At 40.6% G+C, this 15082-nt stretch overlaps 1 protein-coding gene across 1 annotated transcript; it reads left to right on the plus strand.

The window, feature by feature from the left end:
* The first annotated feature begins 10599 nt into the window (after window positions 1–10599).
* On the plus strand, window positions 10600–13239 carry LOC111975011 (prolactin-releasing peptide receptor-like). The gene is made up of 2 exons (XM_024003141.2): window positions 10600–11102; window positions 11626–13239. The coding sequence occupies exons 1-2, from the start codon at window positions 10636–10638 to the stop codon at window positions 12260–12262; spliced, it is 1104 nt and encodes a 367-aa protein (XP_023858909.1). The 5' UTR covers window positions 10600–10635; the 3' UTR covers window positions 12263–13239.
* Window positions 13240–15082: the final 1843 nt, after the last annotated feature.

Consider the following 15082-nt stretch of genomic DNA (forward strand, 5'->3'; position numbering starts at 1 on the left):
ATACAGTTTAAGTCGGAAGTTTACATACACCTTAGTCAAATATATTTAAACTAAGTTTTTCACAATTCCTGACATTTAATCCTAGTAAAGATTCCCTGTCTTAGGTCAGTTAGGATCACCACTTTATTTTAAGAATGTGAAATGTCAGAATAATAGTAGAGAGAATTATTTCTTTCATCACATTCCCAGTGGGTCAGAAGTTTACATACACTCAATTAGTATTTGGTAGCATTGCCATTAAATTGTTTAACTTGAGTCAAACGTTTTGGGTAGCCTTCCACAAGCTTCCCACAATACGTTGGGTGAATTTTGGCCCATTCCTCCTGACAGATCTGGTGTAACTGAGTCAGGTTTGTAGGGCTCCTTGCTCACACACGCTTTTTCAGTTCTGTTCACAAATGTTCTATAGGATTGAGGTCAGGGCTTTGTGATGGCCACTCCAATACCTTTACTTTGTTTTCCTTAAGCCATTTTGCCACAACTTTGAAAGTATGCTTGGGGTCATTGTCCATTTGGAAGACCCATTTGTGACCAAGCTTTAACTTCCTGACTGATGTCTTGAGATGTTGCTTCAATATATCCACATAATTTTCCATCCTCATGATGCCATCTATTTTGTTTAGTGCACCAGTCCCTCCTGCAGCAAAGCACCCCCACATCATGATGCTGCCACCCCCGTGCTTCATGGTTGGGATGGTGTTCTTCGGCTTGCAAGCGGCCCCCTTTTTCCTCCAAACATAACGATGGTCATTATGGCCAAACAGTTCTATTTTTTGTTTCATCAGACCAGAGGACATTTCTCCAAAAAGTACAATCTTTGTCCCCATTTGCAGTTGCAAACCGTAGTCTGGCTTTTTTATGGTGGTTTTGGAGCAGTGGCTTCTTCCTTGCTGGACGGCCTTTCAGGTTATGTCGATATAGGACTCATTTTACTGTGGATATAGATACTTTTATACCTGTTTCCTCCAGCATCTTCACAAGGTCCTTTGCTGTTGTTCTGGGATTGATTTGCACTTTTCGCACCAAGTATGTTCATCTCTAGGAGACAGAACGCGTCACCTTCCTGAGCGGTATGACAGCTGCGTGGTCCCATGGTGTATATTTGCGTACTATTCTTTGTACATATGAACATGGTACCTTTAGGCATTTGGAAATTGCGTCCAAGAATGAACCAGACTTGTGGAGGTCTACAATTTTTTTTTCTGAGGGCTTGGCTGATTTCTTTAGATTTTCTTATGATGTCAAGCAAAGAGGCACTGAGTTTGAAGGTAGGCCTTGAAATACATCCACAGGTATACCTCCAATTGACTCAAATTATGTCCATTAGCCTATCAGAAGCTTCTAAAGCCATGACATCATTTTCTGAAATTTTCCAAGCTGTTTATAGGCACAGTCAATTTAGTGCATGTTAACTTATGACCCACTGGAATTGTGATACAGTGAATTATAAGTGAAGTAATCTGTCTGTAAACAATTGTTGGAAAAGTTACTTGTGTCATGCACAAAGTCGATGTCCTAACCGACTTGCCAAAACCTATAGTTTCTTAACAAGAAAGTTGTGGAGTGGTTGAAAAACACGTTTTAATGACTCCTACCTAAGTGTATGTAAACTTCCGACTTCAACTGTTCGTACTGTCACTGTGGGGACGATGCTCAAACAAGCATGTGTATCTGTAGTTGGTGTTCTTCAACTCTAAAATGCACTAGACAGTCTAAGACAAAACCCACAAAGAAAAGACATCAGTCAAATGCATATATTGTCTCAATGTCTAAATAGTGATGGCAGGGGTAATTCAAACTGCAGTAGGATGGTTCTCCTCACAGGTGAGTAAATCAGCCCATGCTTGGTGAATAGCACTTGGTTGATCTCTGGGAGCAGAACACAAGAGAGCTAAACAGATCATGTGACACAAAAGAAAGAGACAACAATAAATAATATAAATCATCACAGCTAATGAATGTAGTTTGTGAGCTAAAAATGTACATCCTGAAAGTCTGAGGCAGGGTGATCTGCAATCGTCCTAATCCAACTATTGACAGGGATAATGTGACATGTTTTATTTGTCTGTATGAATGAAATGAGTGGGTCTGCCTTGATGACTGTATTAGCTATACACTACTTGTCCTATAGAATTTTGTGGTCTTAAATTATTACTTTGAATAAACTGATAGCTAAAATGCTCCTTGTCCCGGAATGACATGCAAGCTAGTGATAAAGCTATCTGCTCCTGCTCGCTAGCAACATATCTACTTGTTGTAACTAGCTAGCTAACTAGCAAGCTAGCTACATTACTAAGGTTGCTGTGTTCTATGTTTTGAAGTCATTTTCCAGCTTGCATTGGTATCAAGTTTCTATAAATAAATAGTTAGATTACAAATAAATAAAACTTGATTTACCTGATAGCAGTTTGTCGGACGGAGAGCTCTCTCGAGCTGTCACCAGCTGTAACTACCTTAAGTATGGCTAACGTGATTGGCAGGTGTGATCAGCAGCGATAGTACCATAGATAGTACAGTTTTGATTGGTTTACAGTTTAGTACTCAGCGGCATTTGCCTGTCCAGCTAGCTAACATAAAAGTAAGTATTTAGAAAAAGAATGCAAGATTTGACATTACAAACGTAAATGTGTTAAGAATTTAAAAAATACTCACAATATGTGAAGCCAGCTCCACCTTCGACAGAGATCAATCATGTCAAAAAACTAATGCAGATCAAATTAAATCACATTTTATTTCTCACATAAACATATTTAGCAGATGTTATTGCGGGTGTAGTGAAATGCTTGGGCAAGATAGCTTGCCTATTACTGAGTGCAATTGCCACCAATTACATATTGTTTGTACAGTGTAACTATTAATTATTATGAAATAATTACAATACTTGTTAGAGTGTAATTACATATATAATCACATTGTAATAAGGAACCCTTCAAATGTAGTGTTAGCGTGAGGTTTTACTGACAATGCTAAATTAATGGACATTATGTACAGTTTATATGACAGACAAAGAGGGATTGCATTGACCATCTGATATCTGGTATCACTGTTAAAATTCCTTGAGACAAACACCACTGCAACAAGCATACAGCAGACTTGGGTTCAAATACATGAGAATTTGAACAAACTTTTCTGTGTACACAGCCCAAAACAATTATCCTACTTTTATTTAAAGTATTTGAATGTGAAATTGTAAAACCAAATATTCTACCAGGATATTTTAAGACAGTACAAATAGTATTTTGGGAAAGTATTTGAATGTAAAAGTATATTTATTTGCTGTTTGTGCAACATAGTCTGTATACGTATCCTCTTGTCTAATAAAAAGTGTGACAGAAATAATAATGATTCCATGCTATTTTCTCCCCTACTGTGTAGTCTTCTCCTCCACACTTGTTGCTATGGTTTGAAAATTATTCTTCACACACCTGAGATTCCTGTGCCTGCAGTGTTCATTATGTTTCACGCATATGGGGACATGTTTGAGACATCACAGCTAGAACAACGTTTAAAATCAATTAACGACACCTCACAGCTGCCAACTGGAAACTACATGTCAGATCATCTAACAGACTGCAATATCAGCATCATTTCAAGAACATACTTATTTACAGTGACGGCCTACCAGAAGTCAAAAGGCCTCTTGCAGGGACGGGGGCTGGGATTAAAAATAAAAAATAAAATAAAAATATAGGACAAAACACACATCACGACTATAGAGACACCACAACACTACGTAAAGAGAGACATAAGACAACAACATAGCATGGCAACAACACATTAAAACACAGCATGGTAGCCACATGACAACAACATGGTAGCAGCACAACATGGTAGCAGTACAAAACATGGTACAAACATTATTGGGCACAGACAACAGCACAAAGGGCAAGAAGGTAGAGACAACAATACATCAGGCGAAGCAGCCACAACTGTCAGTAAGAGGGTCCATGATTTAGGTTTTGAATGTAGAGATGGAGATAAAACGGTCCAGTTTTAAACATGCTTTGTATATTGTCTGGCATTCTGTTTCTTACCACCAATCTCTGTATGAGCTGCCACCTTCTCACTGCATCAGGCGGGGCAGGTGCTCCATTGGGTGGTAGGTTAGGAGGCTCTTGGGGGTCCATTCTAATGTCATGCCTCAGGGCTATGTTGTGGAGCACACCACATGCCAGTATTATGCCTCTCACCTTTGATTGGGGAGGGAAACTATTCATTCTTAAAACCGGACATTTTATACTTAAGTGTTCTTGTCAAACAAACTTGCACTAATGGGCACTACAGTTACTGAGATGTCCCCTTGAAATCTGTTCTCATTTTGTGGCAATGCTAATGGAAATTATAGGAATCAGCTGATTCCATTCATTTACACTAGCGTTGCTTCAAAATGCACAAGCTTCAAGGGGACATCTCAGTAACCACAGGGCCAAATTAAAAACTATTTTCAGCTATTTGGCCGGAACCTTTGGGTGTGCAATTTCAATAAAATGCGAAATATAAAATGTTGATATCTATTGCTTTAAGTTGACCCATTTTAAAACTAAATTAAAGTTTTGCATTTTTATTAAATGAAGTTAGGAGTTTTCCACCTGATGCATCAAGGCAAAGCCACCTGCCCTTCAGCAGTCCGATGGTGTGCTCCACAACCGACCTTGTTCTGCCTTGCGCCAAGTTGTAGCGCATTTCCTCTGCTGTTCGGGGATCGGCAAAAGGAGTGAGAAGCCACGTTTTCAGTGGATAGCCCTGTCACCTAATAGGGTAAACCCGTTGTGTTACATTATTTTGCACGGTTAATAGGCTATTATACACTGAAAAGAAAAGAACTCACTGAGAAGCCACCCGCCTCCACTCTCACCAGCTTCTAGATGCAGGCCTACTCTGCTGTGGCGCAGAATGAATTAGTCATGCGTAGACCCTGGCCACTTGGAGCATACATTGAGAAGTTGCATACGGGCATCGCAGATGATCTGAACATTCAATTAATGGAAATTCTTCCTGTTAACATATTCATGTTCATCTATAGATGGTGCACGTAAGGCAATATGCGTGCAGTCAACTGCACCTATGACCCTTGGGAAATTAAATGAGCGCACAAACTCGGCTTTGATGCGCGCCTGTTTGTTGGCTGTAAATGGGAAACTAATGTATCTCCTGGACAATATGTGTAGTATCGCCTCGATCACTTGTGGCAGGATGCGGTTGAATGATGGCTGTGATATAGAACATTGCATCCTGTTGTTAATTCAAAACACGTTGCGTCTGGCAATTAATTCCTCACACCTTTAATTGATCATTCCTAACAAATTGTTCATAAAGCTAATGCACAGTTCACCAGAGGCTTGGATGCATATGCGGCCCAAACTGCAAAACCCATACATAACCAGCAGGAAAATCACTTACGTCAAGTCTAGACTTTGCGTAGAGACAAGATAATTTCCATGTCAAAGTAAGGTTTTATAAATAACTACTTATACATGGTTTTCTGCATAAGTCATACTTAAGATCAAAATTGATCGTAAGTCCGTTTTATAAATGAGGCCCCAGGTTTTTAACCGTTTTTCAGAACTTCTTGGGGTTAGACCAAGAGGGAGAACTGCTCCTTAAAGTAACTAACTTTGACCTTCCGGATAGCCTGAGTGCACTTATTTCTCATTTGCCTGAACGAGAGCCAGTCAGCCTGAGTATGCGTGTGCCGAGCGATTTGCCAAATGTAATTCTTGAGGTGGAGTAACTCTGCCAGATCACGGTCGAACCCAGGGGCTGAACCTTTTTTTAATTCAAATTTTCTTTATGGGCGCGTATTTGTTAGTAATACTTCTGACAATATCAAAAAAGAAGGTCCAAGCATTTTCGACAGAGGGGATCAAGCTGATTCTATACCAATTTACAGAGGCCAGATCATGAAGGAAGGCTTGCTCATTAAAGTTTTTTAACAAGCGTCTATGACAAGTCAGGACAGGTCGTTTCACTGAGCAGCCATTATGAACACAGGCTGTAAAACAGTGATCACTAAGGTCATTACAGAAAACACCAGACTGATAACCATCAGGATTATTTGTAAGGATAACATCCAGGACATGACTTTAATGAATCAAATACCAGTGCCCATTTGAAAATAACATCTATTTATAATCATTAGGTTTGCTTGGTGAAGCTGTAACAAAATAATTAATTATATGGAGAGAGAAACAACTGACCCCAGTACAAGTATATTACTTTACTATCCATCCCTTCCGATCTGTAAAATTGTAAGAGAGCAGACAAAACAGCACCAACAAAAGAATTTTTGCTGTTGTAGTTGAGCTTACAGCACCCAACAATCACAGTGAGTCATGAATACGCAATTGCAGCTGTCAAAACTGCCACCGGCTACATTGTGCATACTGTAGCATTGCTTAGACACCTGCCTATTGCCTACAGACTGCCTTCACACCACTCCAATTTAACACCACACTGTCACTATGGCTCACTTCCCAGGTGGCTGACACAGCCAGGAGCAGTGTTTTGTACGAGTAGGTGAGGGAGGTTAACATCTATTGATCTCACTACTATGTTGTCTATGATGAACAGCCCCATGCTTTAATGAATGCAACTGTCAGAGCGAATGAAACACCTGGTCGCCCCCGGCCTGGCACGTAACCCTGGTCTTCTTAAATCACAGTCAATGATTTAGAATGAATAGGCATTCAATGAATAGCCAATGATTTAGAATCGATAGTCATTCCCTCCAACATGGACAGCCATTGATTAAAACCTAGAGATACTGGAAGACAAAGGCTTTTCTCTACATTCATTGGCCATGAAAACAGGGATCATGTAATCAACCCAGTCTAATTGACAAATAAATAAGGATGCTTGAGGAGATCCATTTGAATAGTTACTGTTGCGTTTCCACTACATGATACCCCTATAAATTCAATTTTAAACCCTATGCCTAACCTTAACCCTTACCTTAACCCCCTTTTCTGCCGATCCAATATCCACTTCCAAAAATAAAACAATTTAATCTACAGTGATGTAGACATGTATAGATTGATATGAGTAACTGTATGAATCCATCATGATGCGCTTTTTGATAAAGCCTTCACAAATAGCCAACTGTTACATTCAAATAGGCTACTGTATAGGATGCGACAGACACTCTGTCCAGTACCTGTTGCATACAAGCAGGTGGTCATCAGAGGCAGCTGTGCACACTGCAGGCAGCCCACTGAGGATTTGGTGCACATTTTCACAAATTACTTTACTGTAATGAAGGCAATGCTGTAAAACAGCTGAATAACTTTGAGAGCGTTCAAGGGTTATTTATTTCACTCTGCTCCTCTCTGTGGAGTGGGAAACGTGGGGACCGTTGATGCGCTCAGTTTGGTGATTCTCCAATGTGGATAAGTTGACAGTCACAGTCAGATTCACTGTCAGTCTCTGCTGATATTGGAGGAGTTGAAACGTGGACACCTGCTCCTCTTGCTGAATAGGTAAGGTTTAAAATGTGAATTTTCATGTTTTCTAGCCTTGATAGGCTATAGGAAATAATTTTACAATCGTTTTTCTGAAAAGATTAAATTAGTAACATCACTTTTCCTATAGCCTCTGTCATTTGCATTCTACAATCATTTCAATCAGAGCCAGTTTTGTGCCACTGCAAACTTAGAAAACGTTTTATTTCCTGGGAATATATATTTCTAGGATTCATTTGGGTAGAACATTTTACAATGTTTTCCAAATTAGGGAATACAGGACATTATTTGGCAGAAAATATATATAACCTAAGTTTTAGTATGCTATATGTTTACTAAATAAGATGTATTTGGATGTGGTTATAAGGTAAAATGACAAATGCTTTATAGTAGAACTTATATGGTCTTTAATAACCAGTGATTCTACCTAGACAGGGTGTCTAACAGGCTGACATCCATCAGCACTACCAAGATAAAGACCTGCATTAGTTGCCATTCAAATGCATTCTCAGAAAGAGGTGAATAACACGTTAGGGAAATGTTTGCGTGCCTGGGGGCATCCCCTGGCATTATTAGACTAAAATGTTCCAAGCTAATGTGTTGCAGCACTTTGCAGAGAGTGAAACCCATGTGCACAATGTGCCTCTATTATCCTGAGTCCTGTGTTTTTCATCTATTGAGATATCATATTGAATCAGATATTCCCTTTGTTAATATGTTGTCCTTGGTAGAGTTATGAGGCCAGCGGAACAGATATTGACTGACAGGGATATAGATTGTTTAGTGTTCCAGCACTGTCTGTCTCCTAGTAGGAGAGTGGGTGAATGTTTAGACAACCTGTCCCACTGGGCAAAAACTGGTTGAATCAATGTTGTTTCCATGTAATTTCAAACAAAGAAAATGTGGAAAACTGATTGGATTTGCAAAAAAAAAGGCATTTCATATTTTTTTCACCCAACTTTTAAACTAAATCTAATGACATGGTGACATTTGTTGTTGATTTCATGTTGAATTCACGTTAGTTGAGAACTCAACAAAATGTAAATCAAAACTAGATGTTGAAACTGACATCTGTGCCCAGTGGGGTGGGTTCTCTGACTAAACATTTACATTCACAGCTCTGTTCCACCTATTTTCCTGACCAGCGGCAGTCATGAGTACATTTTATTTTGTTGGTGCACAGCCATCACTTTGCAATCTGAAGAGGACCTCAAAAGTCCATTACCCTATTTTGCTGCATAATGTGGCTGAATTCAAAATAGAGAAAGACACATACTACCCACTGGGCACATATGTAAATTCAACATCTATTCCACAATGGTTCAACGTCATTTCATTGAAATGATGTGGAAACAACGTTGATTCAACCAGTGTGTGCCCAGTGGGTGTAAGTGCTAAAATAGGATCCATCTGTCCATCAACTGCACTGTGTGCTTCCTGTTTAAGCATGACTAATCCATGTCTCAAAAGCACTTGAGAGACAGTCAGAGACAGTCAAGATTGTAAATGTGATTGGGTAAAACTGTTTTGGCTCTGATGGTTTGCCCTCCCTTCCCGGCACAGTGTCTCTCATGAACATGGTTCAACTTCTCAACTCATACCATCTGTGTACCTGTTCACAACATGTTCTCAACATGAGTTTCTGTTGAACCACTGCTAACAGAGTAAGATGCTGAATGTATGCAGTCATCTATAGACTATATAGAGTCATACCCTAATGATCATGTGACTCTTTTAGCAAAAAATGATGAAATGAGGTCACAACAACAAATCTGTTGTTGTCAAGCAAAGCATGATTACACATTTAGAGGCTTGTTGAACTAAAGAGCATATTTCTGTGTCATTCATGTGTCACTGTCTGAGTGCTTCTCATTTGCAGCACAATTCATAGTATAAAGTGAATAGATTTCTGAATGATTTACTATAATTTCACTGATTAAAGACATTGCCCCAGCTAGCACAACATGCTCTGAGAACCAATGTTTTTTCCTAAAAGCTCAAACATGGTTACATTTCATTTCACTTTTGGTAATGTTCTAGGAACATTCTCCAACTGGTTTCACATTAAGAATGTTCTCAAATAGTTCAGAGAACGCTAAGAAACAATGTTCGTCTGTGGAAATTTCACTACTTTAGCGTTTTCTACAGGTTTCCCCAAGGTTCTATTTAAAGTCCTGTTCTCAAATTGTTCCGAGAACGTTAAAAAAACTTTCCATAAAAACCACAAGAAAACTTTAGTAACGATCAGAGAATGTTCTAAGAATGTTATTTAAAAACATGTACATTCCGTTCTCAGCATCAACAAAACTCTCTCTACCTTCTATCTTGTTAAGTGTGTTCAGGTGCGTTGGCCTCGCCCACTAATTGGCCACACCTGATCTTAATGAGTGCTTGTTTCCTTTGAAATGGGGTCTGTTTGAATAGATTAAATTAGCGCAGTGGACTAATTCCATGGACAGAGAACATAAGATTATAGGTCTGAATCTCACTGATGCCGTGTCACAATAAAAAAGAAATGTGTTTGCATGATTAATCCCTAAGGAAATAAATGTTCATGTGTCCTATCTGTGCTTGGAGTAAAAAAAATAGTTAACCCAAAATACGGTGTTATTAAAAGTCTTGAAACATTCAGTGAAAGTTTTAAAGACATTTTCACTTCTGTTATCAGAACATTAAAAAAGACGTCCAGTTTTACAGGTCAGGAAACACATGGTTTCGTTCCCACAACCAATGTGAAACCAAAAATATATGTTCCCAGAACTTCCAAGGAACCAAATGTGCTAGCTGGTTGATGTGCTGTGTAAATATACTTTATGCATGTTTTATTCACTCTAGGCGCCAAAGGGAATTATTAGATTCCAATCCAACTGTTCCAACCCAACGGTTATTCAGTGGATGCTAGTATCATCCAGAACAATCAGTCCAATCAAGGGATACAGGGGGGCACAGACCTCTCAGAGATATGTTCACTGTCACCACAGTGCTATAATAGAAACAGGCTTTTAGGTTAAGTTATTTAGTTTGGATATGAAGAATTTCAATAGACTTGACACAACCTCATCAGAATCCATTGAGGCCAACAAAAACAAGTGGACTGATAAGCTAAGTCTTCCTTTTTCTATCTTCTCTCTAGGCACCTCTGGCCCTTTCTACAGTGTGACGTGCTTGACCTACTAAGATGGAGGGCAGTGGCAGTGGGTGGGCTGTAGATCTGGTCTCTCCTGGGCCGTGTGTGGCTGGCATGGAGCGGAACACCAGCGGTCAGGTTTTTGAGGTGGCGCTGCAGAACTCCTCCTCGTCCAAACTCAGCCCTCAGTTTGTGGGGGTGGAGCTGCCGCAGTCCTTCAAGCTGCTCATCATCCCCTGCTATGCCCTGGTGGTGCTGATCGGGGTATTCGGCAACTACCTGTTGCTCTACGTCATCTGCCGCACCCGCAAGATGCACAATGTCACCAACTTCTTCATAGGGAACCTGGCCTTCTCCGACATGCTGATGTGTGCCACATGTGTCCCCTTCACCTTGGCCTATGCCTTCAACCCCCGTGGCTGGGTGTTTGGGAGGTTCATGTGCTACCTGGTTTACCTCATCCAGCCAGTAACTGTCTATGTGTCTGTTTTTACTCTCACTGCTATTGGTGTTGACAGGTAAGCCTTGGTCGAGGTGGCTTTAACTATCATTCCATCTAAGTCAGACTATACAAAATGTTTTGATTTTGGGTAGAATGAACACATTGCTATTATATTTCTATTTAAGCTTCTATCGCATTACGTAATTTCATTTCCACCACAGGTTTGATAATTTATCCTCTATTGACATTTCCTCCATGGTGTTTCAGTATTTGCGGCTGTAACAGAATGATGATTAGGTATACATTCAAGGTCTGTAACATAAAATACTCTTAACAGCTCTATTCAGCACCATAATATGACTCTTCTATAAGCTCAAGTCAGTTGAAGATGATTTAATTCCCACTTCACGTCAATAACAATAGATCCAATAATCTACAGCAACAGTACAAGCATGTGATATCAGTGCGACACAGTGCAACAGTGCAATCTGACAGTGCAATTACTATCAGATCAAAAAGCAAAAACATACCAAATCACACTTTTTTCATGCTTGTAAATGAGCTGTTATGTAGATCTAGCTTTTCCCGCCTGTTCCTAGGTACTATGCCACAGTGCACCCTCTGAAGAAGCGGATCTCAGTGCTGGCGTGTACCTACCTCTTATCTGGGATCTGGCTGCTCTCCTGTGGGCTTGTGGCCCCGGCTGTAGCCCACACCTACCATGTGGAGTTCAAGAATGAGGGCTTCACCATCTGTGAGGAGTTCTGGATGGGCAAAGAGAAAGAGAGGTTGGCCTACGCCTACAGCATGCTCTTCATGACCTACGTCCTGCCTCTCTCTGCACTCTGCATCTCTTACCTCTGTATCTCTGTCAAGCTGCGTAACTGTGTGGCGCCTGGCCACCGCACCAAGAGCCAGGCCAAGGCCCAGCGAACCCGCAAGCGCAAGACCTTCCGTCTGGTCACCTTGGTGGTGGCGGCCTTTGGCGTGTGTTGGATGCCCATCAGTGTATTCAACGTGCTGCGGGACATTGACATTGACCTGATTGACAAGCGCTTCTTCCTGCTCATCCAACTGCTGTGCCACCTGTGTGCCATGAGCTCCTCCTGCTGTAACCCTTTCCTGTACGCCTGGCTACATGACCGCTTTCGCGCCGAACTGCGCAAGATGTTCACCTGCCACCACCGCATCGGCATCCCTGCCAACAACTGTGCCACAAACAGCGTGGTGCTGTGAACCACTTCATCCCACGCTCCCACCTTTCACTGGATGTGTTCAGAGAATGTCCTGAGGTATTTGGTCCTGGAACTAGCTGGACGATTTTCTGTCAGGTTTTTGCAGAAGTACTGCATAAGATAAGAATGTCAAATGAATACATTCATTTACAATTAAGCTTAAAAAATATTTTGAGAATATACATTGTTGTGCATATTATGTACATTTCTACATGATGAAGTGGTAGTTCATTGCAATAAACTGTGTCACAAACAAGACTGCTGCAAAAATGCGTAGTGCATTAGAAGTTTTCATAGACAAGAAGAACTAAAGAACTATCAGAAGTTGGTTGAGCAAGATATGGACATCTTCTGTTTGTACATGTATATGCTGTTTAAATAAGAATGTTCTTTATTGTTCAGGTTATTCCCATGATACAAACACAGTGATGGTTTAATAATATATGTTCTTTGTTTGGTGTTTACTTGAATTCTACAACCTCAAGGCTGTGACTGACAGGCGATGCTCATTACCACATGGGAACACGGCTACCAACCTCAGAAGCGGTCCTGGCTTGGGGACAAAGATGATAGCTTTCATCTCTCAACCACTAACACAAAATTAAACACATTATTTGGTCATTTCGAGAAAGATTGTAATTTATTCCATTTAACCTGGTTTCCATTTTTGATCAATTGCATGGTTAAAACACTCCTCAGTATAGTAGTTTTAATTTCTGGGTTAATGTGACCGCATTGATGATGTTGCATCATGCATGTTACATCTTTGTAAATGTAATTTGAAGTATGGATTCTTTATTTCCCATATTGATGTGATGATTTTTGTATTTAAATATATAAAGAAAAGAATAGGTTAGGATTCATCACCCAAATCAAGTTATTAAAATGCAGATGATTGTCTGGTAAAGCAAGTCTAGAGTTGGTATGAAAGAACAGTCAAACATAATTAATTTATTATGATATTAATTACATTTTTTGGTTCATCAAACTGTTTCAATAATAAATGGCGTTTGAGTTGACTCCTGAAGAACATTTGAAAAAGAGAGGATTGAAGAGGGGAATAATTCTTGCCATGATCACATACACATTCAAGACTACTGTTTTTCTCTCAGGTTGGTTATGGCATTTTCAATGGTGTACACTGTATATGCAAAAGTATGTGGACACCCCTACAAATTAGTGGATTCAGCTATTTCAGCCACACCCGTTGCTGTAAGGTATATATAATCGAGCACACAGCCATGCAATCTCTATAGACAAACATTGGCAGTAGAATGGACAGTAATGAAGAGCTCAGTGACTTTCAACCACCTTTCCAACAAGTCAGTTTGTAAAATGTCTGCCCTGTTAGAGCTGCCCTGATCAACTGTAAGTGATGTTATTGTGAAGTGGAAACGTCTAGGAGCAACAACAGCTTAGCCGCGAAGTGGTAGGCCACATAAGCTCACAGAATGAGACCGCCGAGTGCTGAAGTGCATAAGAATCATCTGTCCTAGGTTGCAACACTCACTACCGAGTTCCAAACTGCAGCTGGAAGCAACGTCAGCACAAAAATTGTTCGTCAGGAGCTTCATGAAATGGGTTTCCATGGCTGAGCAGCCGCACACAGCCTAAGATCACCATGAGCAATGCCAAGCGTCAGTTGGAGTGGTGCAAAGCTCGCCTCCATTGTACTCTGGAGCAGTGGAAACGCATTCTCTGGAGTGATGAATGACGCTTCACCATCTGGCAATCCGATGGACAAATCTGGGTTTGGCAGATGCCAGGAGAGCGCTACCTGCCCCAATGCATAGCGCCAACTGTAAAGTTTGGTGGAGGAGGAATAATGGTCTGGGGCTGTTTTTCATGGTTCGGGCTAGGCTCCTCAGTTCCAGTGAAGGGAAATCTTAACGCTACAGCATACAATGACATTCTAGACAATTCTGTGCTTCCAACTTTACAGCAACAGTTCGGTGAAGGCCCTTTCCTGTTTCAGCATGACAATGTCCCCATGCACAAAGGGAGGTCCATACAGAAATGGTTTGTCGAGATTGGTGTGGAAGAACTTGACTGGCCTGCACAGAGCCCTGACCTCAACTCCATCGAACACTTTTGGGATGAATTGGAACGCCGACTGCGAGCCAGGCCTAACCTCCGAACATCAGTGCCCAACCTCACTAATGCAATTGTGGCTGAATGAAAGCAAGTCTCTACAGCAATGTTGCAACATCTAGTGGAAAGCCTTCCCAGAAGAGTGGAGGCTGTTACAGCATCAAAGGAGGGACCAACTCCATATTAAGGCCCTTGATTTTGGAATGAGATGTTTAATGAGGTGTCCACATACTTTTGAAGGTAAATGTTCTGTCGGTGTCTGCAGTCTGGTTTGAACAATTTCAACATTTAATGAGAAAGCTTGCACTGCTTGAACCATTTTTAAGCTTGCACTTTGTTTGAACCATTGCTCCCGAGATGGTGAGGGACTCTAAATTCACAGGTTTGTGGTTGTTATTTATTGTGAATTCTTGTCTGTGGGTGGGTCAGAGACCTCATCTCATTACCATGGTTTCTCACCTATTCCTTGTTTTTTTATATGTCTGAAAGTACACTACAATATCAATATATTCGAGAGCAGGGCAACATCCCACGTGCACCACATCTATTTCGATGGGCACAAGCGCTGTTCCTGACAAACTATTCACACCCCCCTTGTTGGCAGATTAAACATTTTAAAGCTTATTTCCTGTAATTCTACACATTTTGTCATGGGGTGCAGAGAAAATGTTACCGTTTTAAAGCAAATGTTCTTTAAATTATATAAATTTTTCCATGTATAATGTGTCTT

The sequence above is a fragment of the Salvelinus sp. IW2-2015 genome, linkage group LG15 (genome assembly GCF_002910315.2).
Source record: "Salvelinus sp. IW2-2015 linkage group LG15, ASM291031v2, whole genome shotgun sequence".
In the NCBI taxonomy this organism is placed as follows: Eukaryota; Metazoa; Chordata; class Actinopteri; order Salmoniformes; family Salmonidae; genus Salvelinus; species Salvelinus sp. IW2-2015.